The sequence below is a fragment of the Charadrius vociferus genome, unplaced genomic scaffold (genome assembly GCF_000708025.1).
Source record: "Charadrius vociferus isolate BGI_N301 unplaced genomic scaffold, ASM70802v2 scaffold529, whole genome shotgun sequence".
NCBI lineage: Eukaryota > Metazoa > Chordata > Aves > Charadriiformes > Charadriidae > Charadrius > Charadrius vociferus.
The window spans coordinates 663,239-684,296 of record NW_009650172.1 but is presented as its reverse complement, the minus strand read 5'-3'; the positions used below and the strand labels follow the sequence as shown (position 1 = coordinate 684,296).

Sequence of the window (21,058 nt, the reverse complement as noted above, 5' to 3'; positions counted from 1 at the left end):
GGTGGGGGGGGACACGGACGACGGGGAACCGGGGAGGGGGGTGCTGCGGTCCGGCCTCCCCAGCGGTGCTGCTGCACAGGGAGGGCGAATAACTGCAACGGGGGCGGCTGGGGTGGTCGTCTTCCCTCGTCAAAAAATGGCTTCTTTGTCACACTCGCGTTGCCTTGAGGTGTTTTCTTTGGGTTTTGGGTTGGTTCGTTGTTTGTTTGTGGGGTTTTTTTTTTGTGTGTGTGTGTCTTTTCAAGGTTTAGAGGATGAAAGAAAGACGTAGTTTTTAATTGATATCTATGAAAATTGAGCTGTGCTTGGGCTGGGTGTGAAGTTGTGTGGGTGCAGCCCAGTGAGAACTACCCCTGTGTGCCCGACAGCCGTGTTTGGGGACAGAAACTGTTAACGTAACATAACTGTGACCAAGGCACGGTGTTAACAACGACAAAAAATCCCTTCACTTTTAAAACACCCCATTTATGTGCAAAACGCATACACAGTGATGTGAGTAATAAAAATGTTCTTTTTTACATCAGTGAATTACGCACAACCAGTTTTATGTATTAGCCCTGTTAACCAAATATACTAACTACGGAAATGACGCAGCTGATAAACATCCTTTGCACATTTCATCTTTTCACAATATTTAAAATTATTTGGATCGCTCGGTTTTATGTAACATAATTTACTTGTGTAATTTTGCACGTAGGCATATAATTCTGGAATTTCCTAGGTTTTTACAAGAAGAAATAACACCTGGTGCTATTCTGGGAACATTTAAACTGGTCTATTCTTAAATGGTTTTAGCTTTTAGGCAGTTTACTTCTTGAGCGAGTTTAGCTCAGGGAGAGAGTCTTCTTCAGAGCTCCTACGTGTTAAAAGCCACGTGTCCTCCTTAAGGAGCTGCACAACTGCAAGTTGACATTTTAGGGTTAGAATGTAGGTATTCAGCCAAGCTGGAAAGGTGTTTACGTTGCTGTTGTACTGAAGTTCTTAAAAATATCTTGTCACCGGTCCATATGTCAATACTTGACACATTCGATGTTGTTGTAGGAAGTATTCAAAATGACTTTTTAATCCATATTCTGCCTAAAACCGTGCACAAGAAACCTGGAGCGAAACAGATCCCGCTGTGCTGGATACATATGTATTTGTTTTAAGGTTTACCAGATGAGCTTGCTATGGATGGCGCTTCTTTTGAAGTATGTTTAGTGGTATATTCCTAATCTGTTACTTGCTTTTGGGTAGCCAAGAGAGAGAAGGGAGAGGAAGCAGCATGTTTCATGGTAATGAATGAGGTATGGATGATTTTGCTCAGACTCACCCAGACCATAGGGAGGAGAGCAGGGAATTGAGCCTGGGCCTCCCAAATGGCGATCCAGAGAAGCAACCGTGTTCCTTCACCAAGTTCCAATGTTAGAAAACTTTTAATCATGAAGATGTTGCAAAATTAGTTTGTATTAAAGATGCTTATAGTACATGATCTAGAATAACAAAGTATCATCTTAGATATTTGATTTATCCAGTAAAGAGATTTCATTGAAATAAATGGATGTGCTTTACAAAGTCTGGTGGCTGTCAACATTTATTCTGGAGGTGCCTGCTTTTTTATTTAACATTGTATAAAAATACTTTAACTTCTGTATTACCAAATTTTGATTCTCTGCCTTCTTTCTTTGTTTAATCAAAGTACTTCTAGAAATGTCACTGAAACCTGAGTACCAGTTTTTCTAGAGCTATTTGATTGCATTTTGAATGAATTATCTTACGTACTGTTTGCATAGGTGATGCTGAAGGACACAGTGTTGAAAACTCTTCTGTGTTTTAGTTTAGTAGGCTTAAAAATCACTATTGGCAACGGAAACCCCACAGAGGGAAATACATTTGACTTTTATTATAAAACTCTCCTAGGAAGGCAGAGGATTATAATGAGGTTTAGTAGACATTTAATTGCCATCTAAACTTCATCCATTAGCAGTGGGATTGGCTGTAGTTGGTTGATAGGTAATTTGCTTGTAGTGACTGGATTTTTTCAACCAAGTGCCGTTACTCTTCCATCACAGCATACATGATATGAACATTGGCATTTTTCTGTACTGTTGATCCTGTATTTTTACTTAACCCCATTCTTCATTTTGGTATTACATTGTTTTCATTTATCTTTCATTGCCTCCTAGGTCTTCTTGTGGGAACATTAGATGTGGTTTTGGATTCCAGCGCCAGAGTTGCCCCGTACCGTATTCTGCACCAGACTCAGGACTCTCAAGTGTATTGGGCAGTGGCGTGCGGTATGTATTGATGTGGCTCTTGTCAGGGGCTGGATTTGTGTTGCTGTATTGTCTGTTTGGCTCAGATGATCAGTTATCCCGGATAGGCATATTCTGTGTCTGCTCAGGAAACTTTCTTGAGCTCCTGGTGGGGTAGTGGAAGATGCTGGAAATCACAAAGCTTCTTGGTGGTGTTTAAACTGTAGTTTAAGAACTTAAGGCTCTGTAAAAGCTTCTGTTTCTGCAGATGTTAAGAATTTTCTTTCTTCCAAGGTGTATCTGTTTGCAAGGTCATAGTGAGATTGTCCAGAGAATCAAACCATGATGGTAAGATTGCTGTGGGATGATGAGTGTTGTGCCAAAACCTGCTTACCAGGAACATGGTACAAGATGGGAACATATAAGGTCATAAAAGGTGCCAAACACTCTTTGGGGAATCTCTTTACTGTCTTGATCCAATTTAATTTTTTCTGCTATTTCTGGCTTGTAACAGATGTATAAATATACTCTATCTGTAGAATATGTTACAATAATATTTTTTAATCTGTGCCCTCTTTTGCTTGTGAAGTGTAATTGCTGTATTAGAATACCATGGTACAACCTTAAAATATCTGGTGGTGAACTTTTATTAAGGCTTTAGGTCCTACTGGTGGCTAAAGAGAAAATATCTTCAGGCGTGTTTGTTAGACTGACTTTGTTTATAATAAGAATCTTCACTTCTCACTTTGCGGTTGAGACATAAGATCTGAGCATGAAGTAATCATTTGCAAAGCCCACAGATGTTGATGTCTTGTTTTCCCTGTTCCCGTCTTCTCCCCAGGCAACCAACACAATATTCTTCCTTGCAGAGCTACATAAATTCTGCAGAAGAGAGGTTTAGAAATTGCTGTGTGTCATAGATACTCAGTTTCCCTTTTGAGAAAGGAGGATGCAGAGAGAAAAGACAGGAAAAAAAAAAGGCAGGCCAGAAACTACATAGAAGAAAGAAGACTATTTAGTGGCCCCATACGGTGTAAATCTGAAATTTTATAGTATATTGACATTCAATGAATGTGTTATTTTTGTACAATTTCTGGAGTGCTGTTGTCAATATTCTCTATATCTCAGTTACTTTTAAGTAACACAGTAAGTAAAATGAGATGGGCTATATAACAACTGTTTTGGAATAAATTATTTGATAAATTATTATACTGGTGTAAATATATTGCCTTCATCCAAAGTATTTTTTTAATCATATCTGGTTCTTATTTTACTGTCAAAGTAAAAGTCCTGGTATTCACTTAAAGTTATAACATGTGTGTGGCTCTCTAGTGGAAAAACGCCTGTCTTTTACTTAGAACTTATCACGTGTAAATACTAGTGGGCAGCATTCTGGTCATGCACGCAGCTTCGGGCTTTCGGCACTTTGTTCTTACAACTCTCTTTGTAGGAATTGCAAAATTTTACTCCTTGATGTATGTCATTCTAATGTTCTTAGAAAGACATCAATTATTGAGGTCTGGCTTATTTCAGTAATTTGTCTGCTGTCACTTAGTGACCGATGCAGCTCATGAAACAAAACAGAACACAGACTTTATTCCCTGCTATTGTTGCTGGATGTGTGGGGTTTTTCCACAACCAAAGCATCCTATAATCGATAATTCTGTGCCCTTAAAATACGCCATTTCGTATTACTCAATATCATTTATTCTTTAAAGACATTGTGAGATGGCTAGGGCAGATGTCACATAAACTTATACACAGAGGCAAAAGAAAAAATATTTGTTGTCTAATCCATTGGTCCGTACACACAAACTCAGATTCATAGCCCTGCGGTCCTTTGAGACAAGACAGCTTACTTGCATCTAGTTTTTGGTTTCAGGTCCTGGAGTTATTTTTGCTTATGAAACCACAGATTAGCTGGTGTTGGATTTTGTGGTTAGGTATCCTACTACAAATACATGAAGACTATTTCATTGCTGAAGCTGCCTCATAAAAAAGAAAGGTAGAGCAGTAGCTTTAGGGAACCGCTTGTGTTGTTGGCTGCTTTCTTCTTTTCCATCATTAACCACATGGAGGGGTCTAATGTACTTGAAGAGAAATTGAGTAGTGGGAGTCATGCTGTTAACATTTTTAGATATCCCACTGCTTTTGTATGAAACTTCAGAAGATAAATTTACTGAAATTTGGCAAAGAGAAACTTACAAGTGTCTTTGATGTGCATTTAAACAGATTTCTTTTTGTCTGCATTTAATGATGTTTATTATCTTGTTAAAAAAAGATTGAATTGCTGGTTTTATTTCTTCTGCATTTTTTTCTGTCTACAAGATACTATAGTGATAGCCATTGACAGAGAAAAAAATCTTTTAGTAAACACAAATCTTTTAAATAATTAATGGCAGCTAACTAAGGCAATTTTCTGTAGAAAAGTTCTTTACATTGGTTACACAGTGAAGCTTATCCTTTATGAACTCTTGTGGACTGTATGGTTAAGACAACTAACTGATATAAGTTTTGCTGAGACGTGTTTATTTAAGAAAGCGAAGAACTTTCTCACATGAATATTTTGGTTGCTTTTTGTTTTGGAATTGTATGCTCTCTGCTGACCATTGTTCATGGAGAATTGAACCTCTTTGAAGGTGTAAAGACTTCAGCTGTTCTGAAATTTAAAGGTTCTTCTGAAAGTTCATTATTTTTATTCTAGAATAATGGGAATTAAAAGAGTGCATCTTGTTTGGAACATAAAAATGCTTTCTGTTTGGGGAAAAAAAGTTATGTTGAGTGTGCACTGGCAAACAGGGTGGTGTCTTGGTAGTGTACTGATTCTCCTTGGTGGCAGTGGTGACATTTCATTAGAAACACAATATGGTGTACGTAAAATATCCTTGACATGTATATAGTTGGTGTGTTTGATTTATCCTGATTACTGTTTGCCAATTATTAGTTTCCTGCTGTGAACTTGGAGGAAAAAAGGCCTTGTTCTAATTTATTTTCTTTGCTCTTCCCATCATCTTTTATCCCTTCACTTAGGATCATCTCGTAAAGAGATCACAAAGCATTGGGAATGGCTGGAGAATAACTTACTGCAGACTCTCTCCATCTTTGATAATGAAGAAGATATCACCACTTTTGTCAAGGGCAAGATACACGTAAGTATATTTTATTTTTTTAATTTTAAATAAAATATTTCAAGAATTTTTTACCCTTGGGAGGGAGGGAGCAAGAGCTCTGTTGCAAAACTTCTCTCTGCTCCCTTTTCAGACATACCTAGGTCATGAAATGGATACAGCATTATCAGCATCATGTTACAGCTGTAGCACTGGATAAATGTATTTGGGGGGGAAAAGTTTATGAGCAGTAGAAGTTGAGGAACTGCCTGCTTAGGATGTTCTGACTAAGTAAAATATAATGTCTCTTTAAAATCTTTGTAGATTATGACTTTGATGCAAAGAGAATGTTAAATGAGGGTTCATCTAGCAGCAAATATGGGAGAGAGAATTCTAGTTTGCAAGCAATGTGCTTGCCCTGCCACGGTGGTCTAGAAGCCATCTCATCTGGGTTGTAAGGCACTGCACCCCAACTTCCACTGACTTCCGAGACAGACAGGTGTCTCTGCTTGTTGCGCAGTTAAGACACTTCAGATTCCCAGCCCACAAATTCTCCAGAGTAGAAACTTGCAGGTTTTTTTATTGCACAGCAACAATTTGAGTCTTTTCCAGTACTGCAGTCAGATTCTTTGTATCTTCTGTATGTGTGTGTGTCTGAGAGAGCTTGTGGTTATTTGTTTTTCCTTCTGGCCAGTCAAGATGTCACAAACTGCAGAGTTCTGCCCTTCCTGGCAGATGATCTTCTTCCTGTTGAAGAAGCATGTTTTCAAGTGAAAATAGACTTCAGTTCTCCTGCAGGGTGTTCAAAGCGTTACCAGGCCAGCTGAGAGAAACTCAGTCAAACGTTAAATATGAATGCTTGCTGCATGTGTTCAGGAGTAGATCCCAGATCATAGACTCCCCGACTATCTGAATGCTCTTTCTACATGTCTTTGCTGTTTCTCTACCATGACAGGCGAAATGATAACTGCTGTGTCGTATTTCTTCTTTCTGCCTTCCGGATTGCTGCTGTGACCTTTTGCTGTATATTATGTCTGTCAGCAGGCATGTTCCCTTCCATTTCTTCTCTCTCTCCTCCCATATCCTTTTAGGGAATTATTGCTGAAGAGAACAAGAACGAGCAGCCCCAGAGTGAAGAGGATCCAGGTAAATTCAAAGAGGCTGAACTGAAGATGCGGAAGCAGTTTGGGATGCCCGAGGTGGAGAAATTGGTCAATTACTATTCCTGCAGCTATTGGAAGGGGCGCGTGCCCAGGCAGGGTTGGCTGTACCTCACTGTCAATCACCTCTGTTTCTACTCCTTCCTGCTGGGCAAAGAGGGTGAGTTATAAGCCTGCTAGTTGTTTTTCTGCCATTTCCCATGATCTTTTTGATGCAATTGATCTTTTGTGTGAAGTTTTTTTAAGCTGACAGTTTCTTTCCATTTAGGAATCCGTTGAGCTCTAGCTCAACACATAGACCAGTCCTTGCACTCATAGGCACTTCAGTGGTGTTTAGGCTGATTGCTGGAGTCATTTTTTCAAAACATTTCTCAAGTTAAGTACACCTGAAGTTTTACTTTAACTGGATTAGAGAACCAAGCAATATTTTTTCTTTGGTTAATTTTATTTGGAACCATCACCCAGACCCAGTATTTACAAAGCTTGAACTCGTGAGTCAAAAGTTAGTTTGTTGGAAAGAAGGAATGAAAACTTGAGTAATTGTAGTTGAAAGCATTTACTGGATGGGAGATGGTCCTTTTGGAACTGTGTTCTTTCTAGTATAGTTAATCCCAAAGATTATTTCCAAGTATTTTTGAAGAACCCAGTAAAAGTATGAAGAAAAGAAGAGGGAAAAATTGCTGCTACACCGAGATCTTACTTGTTGCTTGAGACTTGTTTGTAATTGTTGTTTTGCCTCAAATTCTAATAGTAGTTTTCTTGAACTTTTTTTCCCCAGTTACACTGGTGATCCAGTGGGTGGATGTAACCCAGCTAGAAAAAAATGCTACACTGCTGTTCCCTGAGTGCATTAAAGTAAGCACAAGGGACAATGAACTTTATTTTTCCATGTTTCTCAACATCAACGAGACATTCAAGCTGATGGAGCAGCTGGCTAACATTGCTATGCGGCAGCTGTTGGATAATGAGAGCTTCCTACAGGACAAGTCCCTCCCAAAGCCTAGGAAGCCTCTTAAGAACATCTCTGCATTAAAAAGGTATATGTTTCCAGCAGTGAGAAGAGAAGACAGATAATAGGGGATTGTAATAATAAACCTGCATTACTGTGTATCTCCCAGGTACCACTGGGGTTTTTTCACTCTAGGGGCTGCGTCACTTATTTCAGTCATTAGCTGTCTGCCTATTATTTTTTTTTTTCCATCCTGAATTGATACTGAATTCACACACACACCCTCGTGTCTTTCTCATGCATGACTAGGCACTGTCAGAAGGAATTTTCAACTAGAAACGGTAGAAAATCCTGCTTTAAAAAAGAAGTGCGAAAGAAGAAAATTACATCAGCCATTTTGTATGAAGTTGAATATTTATAAAAAGTAATAGAAATTTGTATTGTAATAAATCCTCCCACTGGGGACTGTTCTCTGCAGTTTCAGAATCTGATGTAGCATTTAAGTTTCGCAGATACACTTGCATATTTTATCTTGTATTGCAGGACATACCTTGTCAGTGAAGCATGTCTGAAGGCTGAAAGAGGAGTCAGATAAGGGGTGGCATCTCAGTTAGAGAAATGAATACTAAGAATACACAGCACAGTCTGAAGGTTGTGATTAGAATGAACACTTAACATTAGCGTTTGAGTGAGTTTTTCAAATGAGAAAAAACCTCTGGGGATGATTCTTTACTTTTCCCCAGAGACCTGGATGCTCGAGCCAAAAATGAGTGCTACCGTGCCACTTTCCGGTTGCCCAAGGATGAATGCCTGGATGGACATACAGACTGTACCTTGTGGACACCATTCAACAAGATGCATATTCCTGGCCAGATGTTTGTTTCCAACAATTATATCTGTTTCGCCAGCAAGGCAGAGGAGGCCTGCCATCTCATCATTCCTCTCAGGGAGGTGGGGATTTCTCAGCTGTATAGTACTGCAGGCCTCTCTTGTCTTTTGTGTGCTTCTAGCTTTCGTGCAGTGCTTTATAGATAATGGAGAATCTGCTAGATCCAAATGGCCCTTATCTTTGTCTTCTAGGTGACAATAGTTGAGAAAGCAGATAGTTCCAGTGTCTTGCCCAGCCCTCTGTCCATCAGCACTAAAAGTAAAATGACCTTCTTCTTTGCCAATCTGAAAGACCGAGATTTCTTGGTACAGAGAATCTCTGACTTCTTGCAGAGAACGCCATCCAAGAAATCATGCAGCAGCGACAGGGAATGGAAGTGGAATTTGGCTGATCCTGGTTGCGAGGTACTAAGGAAATAGCTGGGAGGAGCATTTATCAACTTTCCAGAGTAATGCTCCTTACAGTGCGTTAACAGTGCTCGTTACCAGGGAATGATGTCTCTTTGTTAGACGGTTAGCAGAGGAGGGAGGCTGCCTGAGCTCAGATGCTTTACGTTCTGTTGTTCAGGAGGTTCCAGAGTTGCCTTCCAGCAGCCCACTTGCAGCTAGCCCCACGTCTGCTCTCAGCAATCGACCTGTCAACTTCTGCGCCGGGGAAGTGCCAACAGCCTCTCAGGGACTGCTCAAACTCTTCAGAAGAAATTCCGAGGAGCTCTTGGGACCCAAAGGGGTGAATAATATTTTAACTGAAAATAATTAACTCTAAGTAGTTTGCAGTAGGTTGCAGATTTCCTATTCTGCTCTAAGACTGAAAACGCATTTTTTCCCGGGTCAGTCCTGCAGTATCACTGCTGTGTCTGTCATAATGATAGCGCTGCAGAGATGTAACCTGACTGTCAGTTTACTGTATCAGTACTGAGCTACCTGAGATGCTTGACTAGAGGCTGTGAAATCAGTGTTCCTGTGCTTCTGGGATGTAAATTAATATTTGTGAAGAACTACTTTTCTTCACATCAGTGAAGCAGAGAACTAGTATCTCTGCTTGCTAGTTAATTGTCTTAGACCATGGTTCTGCTCTTGCGTTTATGTGGAGATTTGCAAGGTGTAATGCCATTGCACAGCCCATGTTAGCGTTGTAAAGACCCGACTTTAAGCTAGGTCAGGACTGATTTGAAACAGCGTAGATTAGCATACACCCTTTTATTCAACAGGAAGAAGAAAGGCTTCAAATGTCACAATGCATTTCTCTTGTGAAGTGTAGGCCTGAGTACACCCAGAAATTACTTGTCTTACAAACATAAAAATGCACTGATCTCCTAAAATGGCCGTATTTGTTCTTGTGCAGGCAAAGGAGAAGATGAAGGAAGAGTCTTGGAACATTCATTTCTTTGAATATGGGCGAGGGATGTGTATGTATCGCACTGCCAAGACTAGGGAGCTTGTGCAAAAAGGAATCCCAGAGAATCTTCGTGGAGAGCTGTGGCTCCTTTTCTCAGGTAGGAGGTTGTGCTAGGTAGTTTGACAGCTAGCAGGAATAAGATTTATGCACATCTCAAAGGAAAAGGTGTAACTCAGCTCATCTCAGAAGAAATTAATCACAGGTTAACTCCACCTGAATGATACTTCATGGTGTTTTTGCCTAAAATGCAGTGATTGCATTCCTGAGATTTACTTTCTTTATAAGCGTAGTAGCTCTTTGGCCTCCTTGGTCTGCATTTCAGTGTTGGGACCTAGATGATGATTTAACAATGAGTTTATTAGTATACTTTTATGTCTGTTTGTAGTTGATGAGTTCACGTAGTGCTTCCTGGCTGCCTCTTCTCTGAAACTGTGGGCATAAAATCTGTATTCCAAGAGGTGAAGCAGTATTTATTTGTTTGTTGTTACAGGGGCTTGGAATGAGATGGTGACTCATCCTGGTTACTATGCAGACCTTGTGGAAAAGTCGATGGGGAAGTACAATCTTGCTACAGAGGAGATTGAGAGAGATCTGCACCGTTCTATGCCAGAACATCCTGCCTTCCAAAATGAGCTGGGAATTGCTGCCCTCCGGAGAGTCTTAACAGCTTACGCATTCAGAAATCCAACAATTGGGTACTGTCAGGTAAGAAAGAAGCCTTAGACTTGCTAGTCCTACATGGTGACTTGGACTTTTTCTGCAGTTTTTTGTTCGGTTTCAAAGTTTTCCTTCATGCTGTCCATGTGGTGGTATGAGAGTAGGAAAGAAGTTGTAACATTGCAAGATCTCTTAACTATCCTTTGGATACAGCATTTAAATAGACTTTGCACATTTCTGTTAGGTGTAATTATAGTCTTTTACTAGTTTTCCTGCTAGAGCTTTCCCCAGTCCAGCAAAAACATCTTCTGGTTTCATTAAAAATAGCAATTAAATCAAATAAGTGATGATGCACATGGGCAGTATATTTAAAATAAAGCCAGTTGCTGGTTTGTGAAACAGGTTGGTAGAAAATTCAGTTTCATTTTGTGTACTGCTGTGCTATTAGAGATTCTCATTATGTTGTTCTGTTATGACCAAAGTGTTACAAAGCTTTAACTTTGAAAATTATACTTAGTCACATTGATTAACAAAAGCGGTTGACAAAAAGTGGTTATATTATTGTTCCTCACAAACAGAGGAACTGAAACAGGAAGGTAAATTGGCTCAAGGTCATCTATTGACTTGGATACCAGTAAAAGCTGGAAATAGATGTGACTCAGTGACAGTTTTACTGTATTCACGCTTTTTAAATTTAGCTGATCTGTAATGACAGCTTTCATGAACATCTTCAAGTTTTTCTCCTCTATCTGCATATCCAACTCTGCGGGCTCGTAGGCCATGAACATTGTTACGTCGGTACTGTTGCTATACTGCAATGAGGAAGAGGCTTTCTGGCTCCTAGTGGCTTTATGTGAGCGGATGTTGCCAGATTACTACAACACAAGAGTAGTGGGTGAGTCTTTGTCAAATTCATGCTGGAGCCTAGATGTTCAGCTACAGTTGCACCAGCATCTCTCAGGAACGTTTTGTTGTTCAGAGTGAATTAAATGTGATGCATTTTACAGATGAGGGAGCACAACCCTGTTCCTTTTAAAGTTGCAGGTGTGTGATGGAGACATAGAAAGAGAGACACTGCAGGCTGCCAAGGTAGTAGTACTACCTTGTAGTGACAAGGAAGATGAAGTCACTAAAAATTGGTTGCAGAAGGGACCATTAGCAGTAAGGAGGCATATCTAGAAGAATATTATTGGGTTATTTTTACCCATCTGAATGATGCATTAAGTCTTTGGAATAGGCTTACGGGAAAGGTTAGTGAAAGCACCACTTCATGGGCTTTTAAAGTTGGTCTGTATAAAGAGTATAGTTTGATGTAAATATTATAATATCAGTAATCTTCCACCCCTCCTTTCAGGGAAAATGAATAGATCAATGAGAGATTCTGCTGCTGCGTGCTCTGCAGTATAGGAATAGTCTCTATCTACATTTGTTGTTTTATTGAGAAGGGGGAACAAATTTAAATAAATGTGTTAATTTTAGTTCTGATGTTAAGAGGCTTATATGAAATTAAAGTGAACTCACACTATTTTGTTTAATAATTTATTATTGAGTATAGTACCATGGTACCACCAATTTGAGTTCTACCATTGTTTTTGTTTGTTTACCCAGGTGCATTGGTGGACCAAGGCATCTTTGAAGAACTTACACGAGAATATCTACCACAGCTGTCAGAAAAGATGCAAGACCTAGGAGTGATTTCCACCATATCCCTTTCCTGGTTCCTCACGCTCTTTCTCAGCGTCATGCCCTTTGAGAGCGCTGTGGTCATTGTTGACTGTTTTTTCTACGAGGGAATCAAGTTTATTTTGCAGGTGTCATTGGCCATACTTGATGCCAACATGGAGAAGTTGTTACAGTGCTGTGATGAAGGTGAAGCCATGACTATTCTGGGCAGGTACCATTCATTGTTCTTATTTATAACTGAATATTAACAGTACTCTTTTAGTCATCATATCTCCTACCTAATTCCATTACGTAGCAGGTCACAGATAAAACTCTAGGACTCAATGGGAGCTCCAGAGAGATTTGCTATTGCTTTCAGCAACAGCTGAATTAATTTTTGGCTTAAGTATGGTAGAATCCCGTATTTCCGGAATTATTTGCTTTGCAGCATAATGCGCTCCTTCTTCTCAGTTTGAATTTGAACTCTGAAGGGTTGTTTAACTGAAATTCACAGAAGGATTCTGATCTACTATTAAGAACAGATCCTGGAAGGAATTGCCTTCTAGAAACATAAAACTTTATCAAGCAGATATCTCCCAAGTCTAGTAAATGTAAGATTTTCTTGTTTGAAATGTGAATCTCTTCTATGTGCAGCAAGATCTTCAGCTTACTACTAGAAGCCCACTTTAAAAAGAGTAGATACCCCCAAAATAGGATGAAAATCAGCTTTACTTCACGTACATTGAGGGTGGCATTGCAGGTTAGCAATTAAATTTTCCCACATAAAATTAAATTTTCCTACATATTTAGATTAATGCTACTAAGAGTTGGGAGTGATGTTGTTTAAGATATTTTCCTGGACACTAATCCTGGAGTCTTGCATCTGTTCTGTTTTTTCCCCACAGATACTTGGACAATGTAGTTAACAGACAGAGCGTCTCTCCCCCTATTCCCCACTTGCACGCCTTATTGACGAGTGGAGATGACCCGCCACTTGAAATCGACATCTTTGAGCTCATCAAAACATCCTATGAGGTAAGGTTCTGGCTTAGTTTTTGCCCAAGAGGTTTTTCTCTACTAACATCCAGTTTTACATTTTGTGCAGCCAGAATTTTAACAGTGTTCATAGCTTGAGGTGCTCAAAGAATGCAGTCCCAAGCCATTAATCCTCCTGTTTGGTATCAGTAGAGCCTGACACTGTTGGCTATTGTATATTACAGAGAGTCTCCCCAACACTAGTGGGGACTAAACCGAAGACTGCAAGTAGGTAAACATTACAGACGAAAGATTTCTTCCTGCTTTGCCAAAATAGTCTCTGTTCTTACTTGTATGTGAGGATTGTCGGTTCTAGGGAGTTGGGGAGGGAAATTCAGGCTAAAAATTGTGAGGTAGACTGCAGAAACACAGGAGCATCTCAGCTCATGTACACAGGAATCTAATTCTGGGATCCACATTACAGTAATAGGAAGGTGACTCAAGAATGGTGCCAATGCTGGTGAAATACCTCTGCGCTGGTGGAGGTGTACCTCATTATTCATACTGAGAACAAACTCATAAGAAATTTGTCTGAGTGATAGAGAGAACACAGGCAAGAGAACTGGTGTCTGACAGTTCTCTGCTACACTGTGGTACACGTGGATTCATTTCCCTTTTTAATTCCTGTTCCTCATCCTGTCCCCCTTCCAGCTGCTTACAGTCAGGCAGCTATCATTTTGCTGGGTATTGTGTTTATGTCTTCAAATCTGCCATCTCTGTTTGTTCTCAGTTTCTTTTGTAAAAGAGCATTGCCCAATTCATCTTACTTGTCTGACCTAGTCAGTAGAAAAGCCTGTTAACTTTGGTGTTTCTAGCTGAATCTCATGTGGGCCCTATTAAAAAACAGGGCTGGAAGGAATGACAGCCTGTCTATTCTCTTATCGCTGCCACAGTACAGGATCTGTATTTCTGTCAGTGCTTTTTCAGCTGTTCTTTAGAAAGCTCTGATGTTGGATTTCTTGTGAATTCTGAATGACTTCTCTTGCAGGACAGGGGTGAGTAGGGAATAGAGCTCAAGTTTTTTCTCATCTTTTTGCTGCTGTTAAAAGGCTTCTAGGGGTTTTAGATCATCTCTGAGGGGAAAGTACGCTTGTTGAAGAACATGTAAGTGAACAGGGGTTGCTCTTTCTTTAGGAGATAATGTTGACCTGATCTGCTTCCTTACTTGTAGAAATTTAGCAATTTGAAGGCAGATGACATTGAACAAATGCGTTTTAAACAAAGGCTGAAAGTGATCCAGTCCCTGGAGGATACAGCGAAGAAGAGCGTGGTATGTGACTCCCAGATTGAATGAGCTACCAAGTGGCATATTAATGGAATGTGTTTTGCTGTGAGCATCTGGAAGGTTTGTGATGTAGCAGACCCAGTTTTAAGTGACTTAAAGAATTGCAGATCATGTCAAAAGTGGATTTACTGGCTGGAATAATGGATTTTCAGTTTTCTTCTTCCCGTGGTTCTAGTTAATCTAATGAAATGGATTGAAGTGCTAGGGCATGATTGAGATATGAGGCATGGAGGGAGATAAAAACCACATGTAGGCCTTGTAATAGTCTCCACTGCCTAGTGCTGTCTTTTTCACTGTTTGCCTGGAATCTTTGAGAAAAACTAGCTAGCAGATTTTCCTGCCATTTAGAGAGTATGCTAGTGCATTAGGGAATTTTACAAAGGGAAGTGTCTGTATCTGTTGCAATTATCTCCCATGCCCTAGGTGGATACACTCATTTGCATGTTTCTTTCACTGTTGTTTTTCGATGCATCTGAGTCAAACATCTGAAGATAAAAACAAGAGGGAGGGACAACACAGGCTGCACAGCCAGGTCTGCACAAACAGGAAATAAGCGCAGTAATTTTTGCTCACTGGTCAAAATGTCAGCAGTTTATGCTTGACTAGAAACTGTCTTCCTGACCTGTAATCATAGCAATGGGAGGTATTAGAATGTTTATATATTCCCTCCTGTCCTGTGTCATATCTCTTTGCACTTGTTTTCTTATCTTCTGTGTTACACAGATTTTTCAGTGAGTCATATTTGATTATTCTAGCTTTGAAATAAATTGTTCACTCTATTCTCCCTAACTATAGGTCCGAGCTGTGTCTAGTGACATTGGTTTCTCTATTGAAGAACTAGAAGAGCTGTATGTAGTGTTCAAGGTAAGAAGCTAGAGTAAGGGAGAACGTGTTGTGCCACATAGAGAACAAAATAAGTTGAAAGGGAAGCAATGACTTTGCTTTGATTATTAATCCGACCTACCAGAAACAGATGTGGTGTTCCATAATGCATGGGTATACATGGTGCCAGTGAGACTGGCCCTATTACTATCTAATTGATTTTATTTTATTTTTTTTTTCCAAAGATGGCCAAAATACATTCATAGTATTTGAGTGATACTAATTCAGAAAGAGATCATGGAGTCAATGGAAAGGAATGTAACTTAGCACTTAAAACAGGGAGCTAGAATTGATTGTACTTCAATTTTTCTTCTCAAGTTTGCCATTGACTTGCTCTGTAATTGTGAAAAAAATTACTTAAGTGCTTTGTCTCTATTTGTCAGTGTATGTATTTTTTTCAGAGTGATATTACCCAACTGCTTTCACCAAGTCCAGTAAGACTTTGAACAGAGGCAACAATCCCAGCTATCTGTTTAAATACCTTGTTGCAGAAAAAAACAGATTCCAGATTATTTCCTCATGACTGAATTGACCTCTTTGTCACACTGTGATGAAATTATTAAAGCTAGACAATTTTTCTCCCCAGTAATTACCTAATGATAAGATCCCGGGTTGTATCAGACATTTTTGTTATTAGCCTCTTGGTCAACAATTTTACTACTTGCATTGTTTCATTTAACTTTGTTTCTGTCACCCATGTTTACAACGTTCTTTTTATGTGGTATCTCAATCTTCTGTATTGAGAAGTATTGACAATGAGTTTTGCAAACTGACTGCAAACTCAGTTGCATTGTGCTGTAGACTCCAAAAGGGAGACTTAGTTCTAAAACTTGCATGTTCCCTTTGCAGTAAAGCCTGAGTGTCATTTCATTCAAACCTGAAATCATGTTTTTTGTATTTTTCACTTAAGATTGTTCTTTCTGCTTTTTGTGAAATCCCTGTCTCGTCCTTCATTTCGTATTATTTTGTAGTGAAGTAACACTAGGAATTATGGGGGAGATAAACAGTGTGTGCTGAAATGTCTCTTCTCTGCTTACTCAGTGCTATTCTTGAGCTATAACAAAGTCTCCGTTCCTGTGGGTTGTTGTAGTGTAGTATAATCTGACCTATTAATCCTTTCTCTCCAAAGGCAAAGTATCTGATGAGCTGTTACTGGGGAAACAATCGTGCTGCAGCTGCCCGCCGAGATCAGAGTTTACCCTACCTGGAGCAGTATCGCATAGATATGGAGCAGTTCAAAGAGCTGTTCATCAGTTTGACCCCCTGGTCCTGTGGTGCACATACGCCTGTGCTAGCAGGGCGTTTGTTCCGGCTTCTGGATGAGAACAGGGATTCTCTCATTAACTTCAAGGAGTTTGTGACAGGGATGAGTAAGTGGTGTTTTTGGAAATGATGGAACATTGCAAAAATTGTTTCTGGCCTTTCCAAGCAGAGAACTAATAGGAGATAGTGATGTTTGCACTATCGTGAGGGGAGAGCGACAGCTTTACAGGGAGTCTTAGGCAGAACAAAAGATGCCTTTTTGCTGCCAGGCACTCTCCCGTGTTGGGAAATGATAGGTGGCAAACGAACAAGATGCAGCTTTGCTGTAGATTTCTTTACTGTTTCTGCACGGGGCTTTGTGCAGTTAGCGTTTCCTCATTGCATGTGAACTCATTCTATTTGGAGCCTGTGAGCTGAGTGTGATTCTTTATCCTGATTGCTATTTTCTTAACTGTCTTTTTTTCTTCTCAGGTGGAATGTACCATGGTGACCTCACTGAAAAACTCAAAGTACTTTACAAACTGCATCTGCCTCCAGGTGAGTGATTGCTTTTATATATTGCTACTATTGAGCATGGTCTGTTCTAACATGCAATTGAAAAGGGATGCCTCATGAATTTCGCTAATGAAGTGGGTGTTACCAGTGTTCAGTTATCTTAGACATCTTAACCTTTCCTTCTCTGTAAATACAGCTCTGAATCCAGAGGAGACAGAGTCTGCTTTGGAGGCCACAAGTTATTTCACAGAGGATGTTACAACAGAAGGTAATCCAACACTGCTGCCTTTACCTCTCAGCGTAGGCAGGAGTTGCGGCACAGATCCATGTGCTGCGAATAGTGATATTTTGCAAGGCATGGTCTCGTGGTGCCAGTATGTTAAGATGGCCAGTGTGTTTGAGTTCGCTGTCTTTGTTGCATGATGGGAAGGAAGTTTGGAGCTTAAACTGCTCAGCACCCATTTCATGCAGGACCCCTCTGAAGCACAGTTACAGACTGCTGAGGCAGAGCAGTGTGCTTTTACCAGCCCCTGTCTCCCACCATGATTGAGGTTTTTCATGCAAGTCTCATTGTCTCTCTTCTTGTTTTTGTTTCCTTCTCTGTGTCTGTCATGTCTGGCCTTTTCTTCTGTTTTATCTGGGATATTGTCCCCTCAACCTCTTTTTCTGCTGCTCAAGTATCTCCTTTTGTCTCAGAGCTGGATTTCTGCCTGCACTGTGAGTCTCAAGGTCAGTCCATGGATTATGTGCATGCATTGAGCGTGGCTATAATGCTGATATCATCTGTCGGCACCAATGTGCCGTTTTAAATACTCTGAAGTTGTTGCTGCTGCTCCTCTCTCGTGACTCTCCCACTATGAATAAAGTGCTATAAGTAATTAGATATCTTTCAGTATATTCTACCTATTGAGTTTCAACCTTGGTCAAAATAGGTTTTGTCTGGCTTCTTTCAGCAGGGTTTATCTCACCCTAGAAACTGCCAGGAGAGAAATATGCTTAGAGCAGAGGGGAGGGGCTGCTAGGCTTGCTGGCCTGGGTCGATGATACCTGTGCCTCCTTCACAGTCTTCTAATTTAAAGGGATAAGGATGCATGCCATTGAATTGCAAAACTGTTAGTAGACTAATTTACTGTATTTCTTAAAATATAATTTTAGAGATTGTCAAATAAGAGGTCAAATTATGTCATTTGTGCTAAATGTTTACCAGAACATAGAATGCTCAAAAAAAAAATGCGAGTAAGTATTTGTGCTATTTGGTGCTAGATGGCTAATGTAGCAGTCTGAGTTGAGCCAAGATTTTGTATAAAGTCTAGCAACAGTATAGGGAACCAGAAGTGAAGTTCATGAAGTTACCTAATCTGCAAATTACTCCCAAAGTGTCAGTTCAGTCAGTGAATAATGGTGAGTGTAGATATTAGTCACATATGTGCTCAGCGGTGGTTTGGTTTTTTTCCATTCATTATCTTGCTTTGGATAACTGAACTTCTTTGCCTTTAAGCCATCCCATTGCTTAGCTGTCTTTCGTACCTGTGTTTCACCCTTTCCTTTTAACAGTTCTGTCCTCTACTTCAGCTCTTCAACCCACTTCTTCAGTGTGGCTTTCTATCCAGTTCATCCCATCAGCCTCTTGCTTCCATCCTGTTCTGTTCACTCCTCCAAACATGATGTGGGAGTGTGAGATCTAACTTCTATTAAATATATTCTTGTATGATTTTAATTTGTATACGAGTTGTCTTAGGTTCTTCCTGGGTTGTGCTGCTGAAAATCGGCTATTAATCATTCTTTTATAATCCTGTATTTTTTTAGAAACCCAAGAAGATAAAGGAAGGAGAAATGAGAACGGTCCAGAAAAAGGTAATTCGGTCATATATAGACCACATTCTAGTCTTGCCTCTCTCATATTATGAACTGTTCATTGTCCTTTGCTGTATCAAGGAGACCTTTCAAAGTGTCCCTTGTGGACACAGGTAAAGTGAGATGTGAGCTGGGAAATAAATCTCTCTTACTGCCTTACTACTCTGACTCTTTTGCATACATCATAACTTTTGTAAGTCATGTTTGGTGAGTTGTCAACTCATAGAGTTCATTTATGAGAAGTCAAGCTGATGCAGCAATGTTAAAATTTTTGCTCTACTGAGCTGGATCAGATAAACCAGCAGAAAACAGTGTAGCCTTCCCGGTAGATGCTTTCATGAAGTGTCAATAAAACCTGCTTCCAGTATAATTTTTGCTGGCACAGCATTCACTTTTTAAGTCTGAAACCATTAACCACCCGATACTAGTGGCTTGGTCTTGCCTTGCAGAGGAGAAAGGTACCAGTCCACAGGACTATAGATACTACCTAAGAATGTGGGCCAAGGAAAAAGAGTCCAAGAAAGAAACCATTAAAGATCTCCCCAAAATGAGCCAGGTAAGAAACGAATGTGAACGTTTCTAGTTAGATGACTGACAGCTTAGTGGGGAATTCAGCAGTACATGCAGCCATTTCACCAGCATGCTCAGTCCTTGCCCTGCTGTTCTGGTCTGGTGAGGTTTAGAAGCCTCTAATTCCACACGTTTGTGTTGAATTCCTCAGTGGACATAGACAAACTACTTTGTTTCAACCAATCAAATGTATTTTATTCTCTCTGCCTCCCAGACCAATTTTCCTATAAGAACTGTGATCTGTGTTTCAGATATGCCATCAGTCATATAAACTTGTTTGGCTTTTTTGGTTTTGCATTGCCTTGAGATACAGCTGCTTGGTGGAGAGCAAAGTATGTGGTTACAGGAAAGAGAGTCTGATGACCGGTGTGATCTTTTCTGTCTCTGATTTCCTTGATGGGTGCTACTTAAACCAGTTCGGAAGTGCTTAAAAGCTGACTGCAAGAGAGTAGCAGAGCAAAAGTAAAACTTTAGGTTTTCTCAGCTGTGAATATGTGAGTACTCTGTTCATCTGTCAGGAAAAAAACCCACCACTATTAAATTGCTAGCTGTGTCTGAATGTAGCCCCTACAGCAGAGTTTGCAGTTGGACTGTTCTGAATCAGTACAGTAAGTTGCCACTTCCATGGTGGAGAGGCAGATAAACAAGGAGTCGGTCAAGATGGTGCCTGTTGCTTCATCTCACAGAGTATCTGGATGACGCTGTGAGGAGCAGGGAGTTGGACTCGGTGATCCTTATGGGTCGCTTCCAACTTGAGATATTCTGTGATCTGCCACTGTCGACTTTTTTCAGCCTGAAGTATGATTTTTTTTTTTGGTCTTTGTCTTTTAAAGGAACAATTCATAGAGTTATGCAAGACCCTTTACAACATGTTCAGTGAGGACCCGGTGGAGCAAGAGCTGTACCATGCAATTGCCACTGTAGCCAGTCTCCTCCTGCGAATTGGGGAGGTTGGGAAAAAATTTTCCAACAGGCCCGTGAGGAAGTCTGAGGACTGCAAAGCAAACAATAGCCAAGATCCTGTGAGTGAAGAGGAGTCACCAACATCTGAACAGAGTCAAAATTCAGCAGTGGAGCAGCAACCACAAACTGACCACGAAGACAAAACCTGTGGAGATGCTCAGGCTGAAAAAACACAGCAGGAGAACCAAACTCTAGGAGATGGGTCAGGGGAAGGACAAGGCTCTCCTTTACAGCTGCTATCAGATGATGAAACCAAAGATGATATGTCCATGTCTTCCTACTCCATGGTCAGCACAGGCTCCCTGCAGTGTGAAGACATTGCAGATGACACGGTCCTGGTCGGTTGCGAAGTCAGTAGTTCAGCTGCCAGGTACGGTAGTACTATTGATACAGACTGGTCTATCTCCTTTGAGCAGATCTTAGCTTCTATGCTGACGGAAACAGCCCTTGTAAACTACTTTGAGAAAAAAGTCAACATTCTGCAAAAGATCAAAGATCAGAAGAAGGTCGAGAGGCAGTTCAGTTCATCCAGTGACTATGAACTTTCCTCCGTGTCAGGGTGAACTCAAGAAAGCAGGAATTGTCTTCGGGAGATAAAACAGGGAGATAGAGTGGCAGATGGCAGGATGGTTTGGTATTTTGTATTTGGGGTATT

At 40.3% G+C, this 21,058-nt stretch overlaps 1 protein-coding gene across 1 annotated transcript; it reads left to right on the top strand.

The window, feature by feature from the left end:
* Nucleotides 1-1,264: 1,264 nt before the first annotated feature.
* Nucleotides 1,265-20,966, top strand: TBC1D9B (TBC1 domain family, member 9B (with GRAM domain)). The gene is made up of 23 exons (XM_009892626.1): nucleotides 1,265-1,274; nucleotides 2,166-2,276; nucleotides 5,265-5,383; nucleotides 6,433-6,661; nucleotides 7,280-7,538; nucleotides 8,194-8,401; nucleotides 8,531-8,743; nucleotides 8,907-9,068; nucleotides 9,684-9,834; nucleotides 10,228-10,442; nucleotides 11,172-11,289; nucleotides 12,003-12,288; nucleotides 12,962-13,091; nucleotides 14,263-14,361; nucleotides 15,172-15,240; nucleotides 16,388-16,628; nucleotides 16,993-17,058; nucleotides 17,213-17,284; nucleotides 17,695-17,745; nucleotides 18,531-18,539; nucleotides 18,823-18,870; nucleotides 19,320-19,426; nucleotides 20,274-20,966. Exons 1-23 carry the CDS (start codon nucleotides 1,265-1,267, stop codon nucleotides 20,964-20,966), a joined length of 3,666 nt encoding a protein of 1,221 aa, XP_009890928.1.
* Nucleotides 20,967-21,058: the final 92 nt, after the last annotated feature.